Source organism: Mesocricetus auratus, unplaced genomic scaffold (genome assembly GCF_017639785.1).
Source record: "Mesocricetus auratus isolate SY011 unplaced genomic scaffold, BCM_Maur_2.0 Super-Scaffold_100033, whole genome shotgun sequence".
Taxonomy (NCBI): domain Eukaryota; kingdom Metazoa; phylum Chordata; class Mammalia; order Rodentia; family Cricetidae; genus Mesocricetus; species Mesocricetus auratus.
The window spans coordinates 5588891-5603071 of NW_024429213.1; the positions used below are offsets into that span (position 1 = coordinate 5588891).

The 14181-nt window shown below is 37.6% G+C and overlaps 1 protein-coding gene and 1 non-coding gene across 4 annotated transcripts in view; one reads left to right on the forward strand and one right to left on the reverse strand.

Annotated features, from left to right (window-relative positions):
* Maoa (monoamine oxidase A) overlaps positions 1–14181 on the reverse strand; it is a 63592-nt gene that overhangs the window by 10530 nt on the left and 38881 nt on the right. For all 3 annotated transcript variants that reach the window (XM_005080545.4, XM_040733659.1, XM_013120878.3), the window contains exons 4-9: positions 8584–8688; positions 7815–7906; positions 4708–4849; positions 2504–2653; positions 1668–1827; positions 749–845 (exon numbers count right to left, since the gene is read on the reverse strand). In XM_005080545.4, coding sequence (XP_005080602.1) covers positions 749–845; positions 1668–1827; positions 2504–2653; positions 4708–4849; positions 7815–7906; positions 8584–8688 — 746 coding nt within the window. The remainder of the gene's footprint in view (positions 1–748; positions 846–1667; positions 1828–2503; positions 2654–4707; positions 4850–7814; positions 7907–8583; positions 8689–14181) is intronic.
* LOC121135267 lies at positions 5199–5336 on the forward strand. Its single transcript, XR_005872460.1, has one exon. It is a non-coding gene; the product is annotated as a U4 spliceosomal RNA (small nuclear RNA).

The window sequence follows — 14181 nt, forward strand, 5'->3', positions numbered from 1 at the left end:
CATGATGTGTTGTTTATTGAGCTCACCTATCTTTTTCAGAAAGGAAGCCTGCATTTCTCCAAAGCTGAAACCATTGGTTTCTAAAAGCCATTTGACTGTTTTTAACATGTATTCTTTTGTTATAGCACAGCACAATAAAAGGCTTTGATGTATATAGGCTATTTTAGAAGGACAAAGGTATGCAACTATGAAGGTGTATCCCTCCTTACAATTTCCTTTGTGAGGACCCACTTCCTTCCCTGGAGCACTAGTTTTCCATAGGCTGGCGGACTATCAGTGTACTTCTGAAGTTAAGCACTCGTGGTGAAAGATAGCTGCATCCATTTGTGGCCTGTCTCATCTTATATTCACACTGATACTTTGTATACAAGTGTTAGGAAAGAGCAAGTCCAGAGACACTGTATTTGAAAGATTGCACAGGGTAAAGTTGTTCTCTTCCTAGAATAACTGTGGATACTCTCCCTCTAGGAAACATTGATTATCATACTATCTATCAAGCTGCCTTTTCTATTCTAATCTTAGCATGTAAGTTTTTGTAGGAGAATAGGTAGGCAAGTACAAGTTAAAAAGTGAAGCCAAGTTCGTAGTTTTCCAGTATTCTTTTGCCACACACAAAAATGTTGCTATAGATATGCTAATATATGAAAACATAATATCGTGTGTATTTATCATTGCTTCGGCCCAATTATAAAGCAATATCCTTTTCTAGCATCCATATCAACATAAATTAGAAACTGCTCTAACTTACCCCATGATGGCAGGCAGTGACCCATCTGGTTTGGTGTCATCCAGAGTGATTGAAATTGGTGCTTCCTCATCTTCAATGATCATGCATCCACAATAGTCTTAACCAGGAGAAAATAAGTGAAGGGATTGAAACCACATTAGAGATAAACACATATGTAGAATATACATAAACCATTTTACTGAGGAAGGAAAATGTTAAACCACTAGTCTTTGCTCCTACTCTAGACGCTTTTATTTTAAAGCACACATGACTATACAAGGACATGTATTCCTTGTGTAGAAAATGGCCCATCTCTATAATTTTTCCATAAAGGGCTATGTCTCATGCATGGCAAAATGGTAAGATGGGGAAAATGATAAAATAGGCCTGAATGTAGGAACACATGGAGAAAGAGATGTGATGTGCTGGAAGGAATCACTTCCATTACCACTAGAAGTTATGAGATGGATTCTGTTGAATATGAGCAAGAACCATATCTGGAAAGCCCCTGTATTCTAAAACCTGCATCATTTAATATTCACAACACCCTGATAAGCATTTATCACAAAGCCTTATAGCCATTTTATGTTTAGAGACTGATATTAATAAGATGGTGAAGTCTAGGAATAGCTGGCTTCATAGCAGCACTGTTTCCACAAGGCCCCTTGGTCTTATTCTGCAGAAGAAGAGTAAGCAGCAAGATAAATGCCAGGAGCTTGACGGTGGTGAACCCATAATTGATATTCCCATTACATGCCCATCTTTTTCTCCCATTGTCAACAATCACTCTTGAGGCCATTCTGTGAAATTTAGAGACAGATTTACAATTTCTCTAGGAATTTAAAAACATGTATCTTTTTCTATTAAGCATATTCTGTTCAATATCCCTAAAATGTGGTTTCTTTACTTAATAGTTTAAACACAAATAAGAGCAGCCTACCCTTTTTCTTCCAGAAGGCTTCCTTGTAATACACCATGCACTTGATGACAGCCCCCATTGGAAGACGCTGAATTAACTGGTTTCTCTCAGGTGGAAGTTCTGGTTTGAAGTGGATCTTGGCCGTCAAAATTGGTGGGATGGCACTAATTACATATTTACACTGAAATGCAATATGCAACAAATCACCTGAAACATGAACTGTAGCCTTTACAAGGGGTATGGAGCATCATTAAAAACAAATCAAACCAGTGTGAAGCAACAAAATCAAAGAAGGTACGAGAACAAGGTAGGTGGGCCGGTAAGTTTTGTCAACCTGACACAAACTAGAGTTAGCCTGGGAAAGGGAGCCACAGCTGGCGAACTTCCTCCATTACATGGGCTTTTGGTCTTGTCTGTGGGGAATTTTCTTGATTAATTATTGATATGGGACAGCGAGGTCTACTGTGGATGGTACCCCCCTGGACAGATGATCCTGAGTGATATAATAAAGCAAACTGAACAAGTCATGGGAGCAAGCCGATTAGCAGCACTCCTGCATGATTCATGCTTCTGTTTCTGCTTGAATATCTGTGGTGACTTCACTCAATGATAGGCTGTGATCAAGAACTGAAAGCCAAATAAATCCTTCTTTCCAAAGGGACTTTTGGCCATGGTGTTTATCACAGCTACAGAGAAGCAAACTAGCACAATAAGTATACCAAATCTGTCAGTCTGGAAGACTTGAGGTAGATACATGCTAGAGTTAATTATATCACTGATTAGATTATAATATGATTAGAAGTTGCAAAAGGTACAAAATCGATTTACTACAAACTCCTTTGACTACAATGGGTTACCTCGTAGTGTTCATGATTCAGTGTCTCTACAATGATGTTGTCATCCGTTTGGTCAATATAAGTAACAGGAGAGCTCAACTTCACTTTTTCCCCAAGGATTTTCATCATCTGTTCACTTACTTGGCCAGCTCCACCTACAAATTTCCGTTCCTATTGGAGAAGGTAAGCAGAAAAGGAAAGTTATAAAGAGAAAATGGTGGAACATTTGCCACTAATTGGTAAATCTCCAAGAAGGTATAGCCAATTGTGGGAAGAATCATTAAGATATTTCAATTATCGTTCTCAGTACAGTTTCTGCAAGGGAAATCCATCACTAGCATATAAAATCAGAGACAAAAAAGTTCTCCTATGCCAATGCTGCCCTGATCAAATGCAAATAGCAAGCCTGGCAACTTCAAATCTGTAGAAGCATGGTGTATGTGAGGAGTCCTGGGAAGGGAAGGTAGCTATGTTCATCCTAGGGGATGTGGTTTCTAGCTCCTCACAGAGTTAATTGCCCGTACAGGTAAGGACATAGAAAATATTATATTATAGATGACATGAGTCTATAAAAAACAAGCTCAGCGTGCACTTAGGGTTAGCAATTGCCAAATTAGGTCCTTAGGAATCTGAATTTTAGCTTTTGAATATCTTCTTCTTAAACTAACTGTAAGTTTCATAGTCAAGGCAGAATATTAGTGGTTAAGCAATCTGTTTTTCCTTTAAACAATGCTAAGTATTTCTTTTGAGCAGCACTAAAGGATCAGAAGTTCTTTTCTTACTGTAATCTGCTATTCTCAGCATGGACATTGTTTAAGCATAATCCAAAAGGATAAATTCTTAATACAGCATATTTGCTTACAACATAGGAAATATTTTTAGTCTCTATAGGAGATTCTTTGAATGACTAGGAACTGAGGGACAGGCCTCAGCTGACAATTATGATACTTCACTACTGCATGAGTAGTCATGCAGTAACTATTGCAACTGGTGTTTAGTGAGGACACAAAACTGATCACATAGTGGTTAAGACTTACTTCTTCTTTCTGAAGAAATTGAAATTATTTATCACTGAATCTGTTCTATGATTCCAAATAGGTGCCACGAAATCTAGTACAGCAGAAAAATCATAGACTAATTCTATCTGTTCACTACCTTCTCTGTTTAGAATTTGTTAAATTGAATATAAAGAGGTAAATGTGTTTTTAAAGATATTGTGATAATGACTTGAAATTCAAAATCTAAACTCTACTTTCTAAAAGATCACATAGGGCTTGTCTAGAAGTATTCTGTCTCTTACAAATAAACGATACAGATAACCCATGAGTTAAGATACCTCAGAAGGTTACAATGACCTTAAGCACACATTTTAAAAATGCAAATGTCCTATATTAATTTGGGTCTTCTGATGATCACCTGAGGAGAACAATAGTTTACTTTGAAGACAAAGTCTAAATTCACAAAATGTACTCAAAATTCTGGGACTCAGGTAACAGCATAAACTAGAATTTATCTGCAACAAATTAATTAGCCTTATCCTACTGAGGCATAACATTCCTAGATAAGAGTCATGCTCTTTGGAAAAGGGAGAGCTTTGCAATGAATGTCAGAGTCTAAGGAATAGGGATTTAAGATTTTGGCTTTGCTGTTAGTTTATTTTGTATTTAGTCAACGAATTAAATGACTTCACTCATTAGTAATGAAAATGTATGGAATCCCCCAAAAATTGCAGGGGTACAGCTAAATTTTAAAATTCAAAATATAGAATTTACTACAAAAAAGAGTGGACACAATTCATTTGTGTGGATTAGAAGAGTAATTTCCATTCAACAGGATTTAACAAGAAAGAACACCTGTGAGAAACAGGTGGCATAAAGAAGTTTATGTAAAGAACAGAGATAATTTTAAGTATACTAATTTTATAAGCACTACAATATTATTGGAAATTAACTTATTTTTAGTAGTTTTGCTGCTTCTTCATTATCCTACATTTTAAAGGAAGGAACTTAATTGTTAAATATTTCAAATGAAATATTCAAAATAAAACATTAATTCAAAATGAAATATTCCTTAGCAATGAGCTTTTCAGGAATAACAAAAGGAAATGAGAATTTCTTCAAACATATTTTTAGATCATTTTATCCTACCATACATGATTATAAACAATGAAGGCATTATCAAGGCATTATTCTGGGCAAGTCAATTTCAGAACTGACAAAGTATACCTGGCCTCCATTGGTGACTGAGAATATCCGAGTGGTGCCACCACACTGCTTCACATACCACAAGAACCACAGGGCAGATACCTCATGTGGCTCAGAAGTCACATTGATATTCACAAAAAGAGTAGCAAATTCCCGAGCAGTTCTGTTCACAGAAGAGGAGTAGAAATCACATGTCAATGCATACAGGAAGAAGAGTACCAAGTCTTGAAAGTTATCCTCTAAACTTCACTATGTGACACATACACACTGTGAAATGTAGATATACACCAGTTACACATACATCAATAGTAGCATAATTAAAAATACATACAGAACTCAGAGGAATGTACCTTTACAAAATATAATAGAACACGAATAGAAAGTTTTTCTACTGTTTTGGGAACAAAACCAAACCAAACCAAAAACCTCATAGTCTCGATGTCCATAGGAGAGCATTTGTTAACTTTTGAGAAAAAATAAAAAGTTTTCTCCTGCTATTATGAAATATGCTTAGCTTTGTGCAGTTGCAGTATCATAGCCAATGAGTTTTATCCGAGGTGCGATAATTGCTAGTTGAAAACTTTTCACAAGAAATACGGTTAGCCCCAAAAATGGTCTATCTAATGATTCAATATCCTTGATTGTTAGGCACACTTCTCACCTATTTTAAAGATTTTCCTCACTTTTCCATCTCTTCTGACTCCACTCTGGTTCATGCTACTGTAAAATCTCTTACATGGGCAGAGAAAGTGGTGAGCTCCATATTATCACCCTAAATCACCTCTAATACCTTCTGCCATGCTAAACACAATGTGGTCTTTAAAACATGTTGGTGGCAAGCTGAGCATGGTAATGGAGTTTAATCTCGTGCAGTAGGCAGAGGAAAGAGGATAGCAAGTTAGAGGCCATGAAGGTATACATAATGAAACTTTATTTCACAAAAGCAAAAATAACCAAAACAAAACTAAACTAAAAATAAGGTTTAAAAACACAAAACAAAATTAAAATTTTCATCAATGGCCTAAAATAGAGAATCCTGGCATGCATACAATATAATAGATGCATTACAGGCTGTTGAATGTATTACTACAATTACTCATCACACTACTTGCTGCAACTATGTTCCAGGCATACTGACCATTCACTTGTTAAAATGTGCCTATTTCCTTCCCTTTGAAAGCCATTTCCAAAAGCTACTCCTTATTTTCTCTCTTGAAAATTCTATTCCCTTATATCACTCACAGGTCTGAACCTCTCCCCTTCCTCTTGGTTATTCCTGAAAGGCATAGTTCCTCAACACCATTTTCCTCATTCTCCTTTGGGTAAGAAATTCCTACCATCCCAACTACATCTACTATTTTCTCTCTCCTAGTCTAACAATATGCCATTCCTGAAAGATGCTGCTCCAGAAAAATCTATCCATCCAGTTTCCCCATGCTTTTGTGATAATTCTTAGAAAGGTACAGTGTTTCTTGGGTCATTTCATAGTAAATGCTATGTGCCCACTTTATATCTATTTCTGTATCTTCCACACTTGGCCCTACGAATTATCCTGGAAGTTAGCATCGAACCCTGTCTTTTCCTGACTTTAAAATGCTGCCATGTCTTATTTCTGGAAGATGTTACTACTCTCACATTATCTAACATCAAGCTTACCCTTAACCTTAGCCTAAACCTAGAATATAGCATCTCACCCCTTTGGGACACCTAGAACATGCTCTCCTACCATATTTATACTCCCTTACTTCCTCTTCACTACTGTCATGCATTCTGTTCGTCATTGTCTTAGCATATACGTGTATAGTGTGTATGCATGTGTGTGTGTGTGTGTGTGTGTGTGTGTGTGTTTTCCCATGTGTGTGGGTCATCTCCATGCATTGGGCAGGTGGCAGAGGTTGAAGCCAAGTGTCTTCATGGTCTCTCTCCATTTTATTTATTGAGGCAATATCTCTCAACTGAACTGGGAGCTTGCCAATTTGGCTAGTCTAGATGCACAGTTTGCGCATGGATCCCTTATTTTTGCCTCAGGAGAATCAAGATTACAGGCAAGCTGCCATGCCTGCCCATCTTTTATGTGGCTCAAAACTCTGGTTCTTACACTTGCAGAGCAAGCATTTTATCAACTGAGCCATTATCCAGCTTTGGAGGCCACTACCTACACTTCTGATTTCCTCTAACTCCTGTGGATCATTCCTGGAATACCATCCTGCTACACTATGACAATGCTCCCTTCTCTTCTCTGACCCTAGTTCTTCCCTGGAAATTTTCCATGAGGTTCATCTTTCCTAGTACTCCATGACTCTGACTGGCATGTTGTTGAAAGATTCCATCTCTCCCCACACCTGACAGCCTCCCTGTCTTCCTTCACACCCAAATGTTCATACATCCTGCCTCCCATGTATTGGTGGATCATTCTTGGAAGAGATCATCTACTACAATCAGTCTTTCTCTGTTTTAACAGTATATCCCTAGAATATACTATGCCATCCACAATCTGCTCTTCAATTGTCCTTTGTCCCTACGAATTATCCCTAGAATTATACCATCATGATATACAATTTTTGCATCCATTCTCATTCCTACATCTATATGGTGATTATTTTTTAAAAATCAGTTTTATTTTCATTTTTAATATAAGGAAGGGGGCAAGCACACCTGCCACATTTGTTAGGTGTCCTTGGAGACCAAATCAGAGGGTCAGATCTTCTGGCACTGGAGTTATCAGCAATTGTAAGCTGCCCAACAAGGGTGCTGGGATCTGAACTCAGGATCCCTTGATAAGCAACACCAATGTACTCTTGACCATTGAGTCATCTTTCTAGCCTCTGGGATTGATCTTTTGAAAAATATGTTTACAAATTGCTTTTGTAGGTAACCTCTACATAACATAAAAACACGGTTACTATTTTCTATTCAAAATATGACTCTTTTGTACAAAAATGTTCTACTCTATGTACCTCCTTTTTTAAGTTTTGATTAATTTTCTGTTCAAATCTGCTGACTAATAAGATTACTGTATTTCTTAACTTTCCCTACAAGTTGTTAAGAACAACACTACTATTCAAGACAGGATGCAAAGGGTCAGAGGGAAAGATTTTTAAAATAAGATTTTAAGCAATCAAATATACTTTGTCCAGCAGATTTTATCAAAGAGATCTTTCATGGTCATCCTGTCCCATTCCTCAGCATGTGGTGCTTGCCACGGTGCATCAAAGGGGATCTGCAATGAAAGGTCATATGTTCATGAGTGAAGGAAATTTCTCTACTCCTCTCTTCAGAGAAGCCTTTATGCATACCTCTAAAAGCTTGTTTCTTGGTGTCTACAGTTGGCTGGGAAGTGCATAAAGAGGTGAGATAAATCTGGAATTTGTGCCTTAATGCTACTGTCAAACAATAGTAGCAATAGTGATAATAACAACAGCATATATACATTTATTTGTAATTGGGATAATGATGGTCATTATTAATATCAACATTATTATTGGAAGATCACATCAATTTTTAACCCCACCCCAATGAACTTTGATGTAAAAAGTCCTTGTCTTCTTTACTACATAACGTGGCATTGTAGATAGATAACTGTAAGTAGATATTTGGCAGAAATATCATATATATGCTCACAGGCATAGAAATGAAGCCACACAGGCAGTAGTATAAGCAAGAGTGTTTTGAATTCTGGTTCCCTTGCTGCATGGTTTTGAGAAAATTACATAAACACTTGGTATTCATTTTCTCCATCTATCAAGGGGAAATCCTTCCAGCTTTTGCAGAATTGCTGATTACCCTAGAAAGGGCATGCATCAGTGCAAATCAGCAATGTCCCTTGTACCTTACAATGATATTAATCAGCTTCATTCTTCAGCAATATGTTATGTGCAAACCAAACACACATATTACCTCTTTTCCCATTTCATCCATTGTCCTCCACAGGTTGTTATAATCCAAATAGGCCAAGGGATTCCACACAGGTGGAAAGGCACCACGAAATGGGTAAGTTTTCCCCTGGAACATAAAAGCAAAGGGGATCAATTTGAAATGGATAATACTTAAGTTACATGACATCCTAAAACCACAGGAACCAGGTTGACCTGGTACAGGTCTTTAATCCCACAAGCTCAGGAAGCTGAGGCAGGAAGACTCCAAGTTGCTAGTCTGAGGAATTTAGTGAGATCCTATGTTAAAAATAAGAAGGAAAAGGGGTCTGGGGATGTTATTCAATGGTAGAGTGTTTAATATACATATATGTATATATATATACATATATATATATATATCCTTGTGTTCTACCCCCAAAACTACAAAAATAAGTAAATAAATTAAAAATAAAACCCAATTAATAGAAATCATTTTCTTTGTGTGTGTGTGCGCGCATGTGTGTGTAAGAGAGAGAGGGGACACAAAGTATGACATGTGTGTCAGAAGCATGTGCCAGCAGACTCGCCTGTGTGAGTGCACATGAAGATCTGGTCAACTCTGGGCGTCTTCTGTGATTGCTTTCCACCTTATTCTCTTGATACAGCGTCTGTTACTGAACTTGGACATCACTCGTTTGAGCAAACTGGTTGGTCACCAAGCCTCTAGAATCTGTCTGCCTCTGCACCCCTAGCCTGGAATCATAGTCATATACCACTGTGTCTGGCTTTTTTTTACAAGGGTGCTCAGGGTCTGATCTTAGGTTCTCATGATTGTACAGAAAACACAGAGTCATCCTCCAACCTCAACCTAAAACATTTTCAAAGCAGCAGGATACTCTACCACATTGATGTAAATATATTTTCCCTAAATAAGCCTAATTTTAATAAGATTTCTAAAATTACTCCCAATGTTGTATTAGCTATTTTAAGTTTACAGGAAATTATAGCTTTGACTCATGTTTACTTCTTAGGACAAATAAATATATAAAGACAAAACTCATTTCAGTATAAATGCTGAAACCATATTCTTATCAAATATCTGTGGAAAGGTGATCTTATATAAGTGATAGCATGAATAGACACATACACGTCACATCTCAGAGCGAGTTTTAAAGGTTTTCACAGGGTAAATGAAGACCAATTAGACTACTGTGTTTGATGTAAAGAATCAGACTATTAGCAGTATGGAACAACTGGCATTTACCAGTTTGAGTTGTTCAACATCTAGTTTTCTTTTATAGATGTACCCTGGCTTCCTTTTCGGAAACTGCCACTCCTCTTTGTTATTATGTAAGGAGCATGGTGCTAGATGCTATTAAAATAAATATAGGCTAGATTCCCCTCAACTCGTGATCTAGCCCAGCTATGAGCTTGTGATCTGACCTTGGATAACAAACACTGTTGGAAGATTTGACCCTGTAGTTAGGTCATTATAACTCAAGTACAGTAGAAAGTGAATTTTATTCCTTAAGACAGCATGACAAACAGATGTTTCAAGTTACAAAGACCATGATTCGTGGCTCTAACTTGTCAGAGTTCTCCTGCTTTCGGTAGATTCTGAATTGTAATGCTCCAGCCTCAGAAATTCCCTTTGTTAGCTCAAACAGGTTTGTGTGGCTTAGTACTAAGTTTTCTAATGTCAAGACAGCTTGATATTTAGAAACCATTTACTTCACTTTATTGTGTGACACATACTATGCTAATTAAAAACAAGGGCAAATAGAGGGTGGACTCAGTAAAAGAGAGAAAGACTAGGTCATTTATAAGGTACTATCTGCAAATTCAACTCATTTTAGTGGATCTTCAGGTTCTTTATCTGCAGATCCAACCAACTGCAAATAGAAAGCATTCAAAATATACTATCTATACTTAACAAGCACAGACCTTTTTCTTGTTACTATTCCCTCAACAAAAAATTATAGCAATTACTTAGATAGCATTTACATATGATATATATTATAAGCAATCTAGAGATGATTTAAAGTACACAGGAGAATATGAATAAAATATAGGAAAATAACATTTCACTTTATTTAAACCACTTAAGACATCCCCAGATCTTGGTTTTCATAGGAATCCTCTGCAAATACCAAGGGGCAATTATGGTTAAAAATAAATGACTTCTCAATATTCATAAAACACAAATCTTTTCTGCTAGTACAATTTCTCATGAAAGTTTGATTTTATTAATGAATATCTGTAGAAAGTCAACTGCATGCATTGCATAGTATTAAAAAATTATGCCAGACTTTCAAAAATGTTCAACAAAAAATCCTGACTATCAAGGCAGAGGCACAAGGCATGACAGTATGTGCGTACTCTCCCCACCCCCACAACTGAATAAGAAAACATGGTATCTATTAAATGACAAAGAAGCAAATTTCCTTTCCACTAGCAAATTCAAATAACCTTGGTTGATTATGTGATCTGATTTCTTATCAGAAAATGCTATGTTGAAATGCTACAATACAACTTTTTGGGACTCCAAATCCTTTATCACTGTCATGACTATCATCAAACATTTATTGAACTTTCTTCATGCCTGGCAGTGGCTGAAACTCTTCATATGCGTTATCTCATGTAATGTTCGCATCAGTTCTGTGGGGAAAAGGACTACTAATATTTCCATTTTATAAATAAGGAAACTAAAGCCTAGTGATAGCAGCTAGGAAATAGTATGAGGATAATTTCCTCCTCCAAAGGCTTTCTTCATAAAATGTGTTTTCCTCACTCCTATATGGTTGATGGAACATGGAGATAGGTTCGTTTTAGATGCATTTTAAACTTCCCCAATAAAATAAGGAGAACTCTCACATGTTAAAATTAAGAAATCTCTCCATGTACCTTTTCTGTTTCTAAAGAATAAAATACAAAGAAAGAAGCACAAGGGGTTTGACTGCCAAGGAAATGATGCCATATTTAGGAAAGGCTAATACATTTTCTGAAAGAAATGGACAGAAACATTTACACAAGACAAACTAACTCTGGAGAGAAGAGAGGCTGGACTTACTTGATATTTTGGGAAGCCTTTAGAGCAGCAGGTTCTTGTTACAATTCTTCATGCTATAGTGGAAGCTTCACCCCAGCCCCTGGCATCCATATACCCAAAGAGTCTAGGATGTTATGGTGGAAGCTTCACCCCAGCCCCTGGCACTCAAAAACCCAAACAGTCTGGAATGTTATGGTGGATGGTCCATCCAAACCCTCTCCCCTATCTCTCTCCAAACCCTGCTGCATCTCAGAAAGCCCACATTTAATGGATACAAAGCTCCTGGATGGCCTCCCACCCTCCCAGAGAGGAGACAGGAAAGAGACATCAGAAAACCATGAGTCTATTTTCTGGGGAACAGTTTAAATACCCTGTGGGAGTGGTCTTGAGTATCTCTGGGAGGGGGGGTCATCATTTGGCGGGCTTTCTGAGATGCAACAGGGTCTCGAGGGTTTGGGGGCTTTGGTGGAAACTCCACCATAACATCCCAGACTCTTTGAAGCTTACACCAAAACACTTCCCAAACTTGAAAAAAAATCAATATTCCTCTATAAAACGACTTTGTACTCAAAAATAGTCATATACAAAACAGATCTCTGCTCTGAAAAAAAAGTGTTTGAGATAGGGTCTCAATATGTAGCCTTGGCTGGTCTGTAACTCAACATGTAGACAAGGAAAAAAGTACTTTAAAAATATTCTCATTAATCATTAAATAAAGTATTATAAATGCCATATTACTAATGAAATTCTCCTCATAGAATACCAACTTGAGTGTGCTTACATAAAGTCTTAAGGGCCCCTCAATCCATCCAAGCCTTCATAAACACACAAAGACCCAGAAAAGGTCAGAGAACAGGGTGAAGGGAGAATCTAGCCTGGCAACCTGCTTAATAATGGAAACCATAGATAGTTTAAAAGATGTAAACTTTTTTCCTGCTGACAACGGCACCAAGTAGTTTCCTCTTTATCAGTTTCTGGCTTTTCTGTTCTCATTTGCAGCACACAGATACATCATGGAACTGGCAACTTCAAGGTAACAGCTTTCTCCTTTCTCATGAACACCTACAAGGGCTTATTTATCAATGGCTGCTTCTAGATTACACAACTGGGGACTACTTTGACATGTGTGGCACACTGGAAGAGGGCATGGCAATGTCTCTTGGCTGAGGGAAACACGCAGAGGCTCTCTTGGTGTCCTAAAACGAGATTCCATAGTTTCTTAGCAAGGTGTTAACAGTTTCATAATCCAAAACAAATTCTCTTCAAGAAATGCCTTCATGACCTGAGAGTGAGGCAGGGCTCTAAAATACTATTTCCAAATAACTATTACTTTGTAAAAATAAAAGGAAATAAAGAACCTTGAGTAGCAATTGTTCATGTTATGCCTATATTCTGAAACCATACTACCTTTCCAAAATAGCCTTTAATTTCTGAAGGACTGACACGGCAGAAGTTATTTATGTTGAGTAGAACACAATGTTCCTGGAATCATGTTCCCAAATATCTAAGTCCACTTGAGAATTACATCTGTAATCTATCACTGTTCATAATAATAGGAGGTTATTAGCAGGACCTGATAGCTTATGGTTCTCATAAACCACAAGATATGCTGTTTATACTAAGAAAGTAGCACTTAATGACTGACACACTGCAAAGTTTCTCTTCTTTATACTTTCAAATTTTAGTTAAGTAAAAGGAAGTGAGAACAATCACAGTATTTTAAGGAACTGGGGTGGCTGCCAAATAGCTTTCTTTAATCATCTAGAAAATAAATAGCTTCTAGATTGGTTTGGGAACATGCCTTTACAACCCATATGGATACCCTGAGACTTGCCTGTGTCACTGTTATTTAACAATGCCTAAAAGAGAAATTTTTTCAACAATCCATAATGCAAGAAATAAAAGAATCATCTAAAAAGAAACCCATTAATTCACACAGCATCATTATATTGTTTTAAAAGGGGTCAAGACTATGCTGGGGAAACTCACAGAAACAGCTAACCTGAGCAAGTAGGAGCTCACAGACCCCAGTCAGACAGCTGTGGAACAATGCATAAGACTGAACCAGGGCCCCTGAACATGGGTGTCAGTTGGGGGTCTTGGGAAGTTTATGGGACTGCTGACAGTGGAATCAGTATGTATCCATAGTGCTTGAACTGGCTTTTTGGAGCCCATTCTCTATGGAGGGCTACCTTGCTTAGCCTAGATATATGGGGGAGGGCCTTGGTCCTACCACAATTGATGTGACAGCCTTTGATGATGCCCCAAGGGAGGCCACACCCTCTCTGAGGAGTGGATGGGTGTAGGAAGGAGATGGTGTGAGGAGTGGGAGGAGGACAGGAGGGAGAGGGACATGGGATTGGTATGTAAAATAAGATTGTTTTAAAAATTAAAAATACACAAAACAAAACAAAAGTTACTTCCTGTTTTGTTTTTTTGTTTTGTTTTTTGTTTTGTTTGTTTGTTTGTTTTTGGTTTTTACGATACAGGCTTCTCTGTATTGTTTTGGAGGCTTTTGGTCCAGCCTGGCCTCGAACTCACAGAGATCAACCTGCCCCTGCCTCCCGAGTGCTGGGATTAAAGGTATGCGCC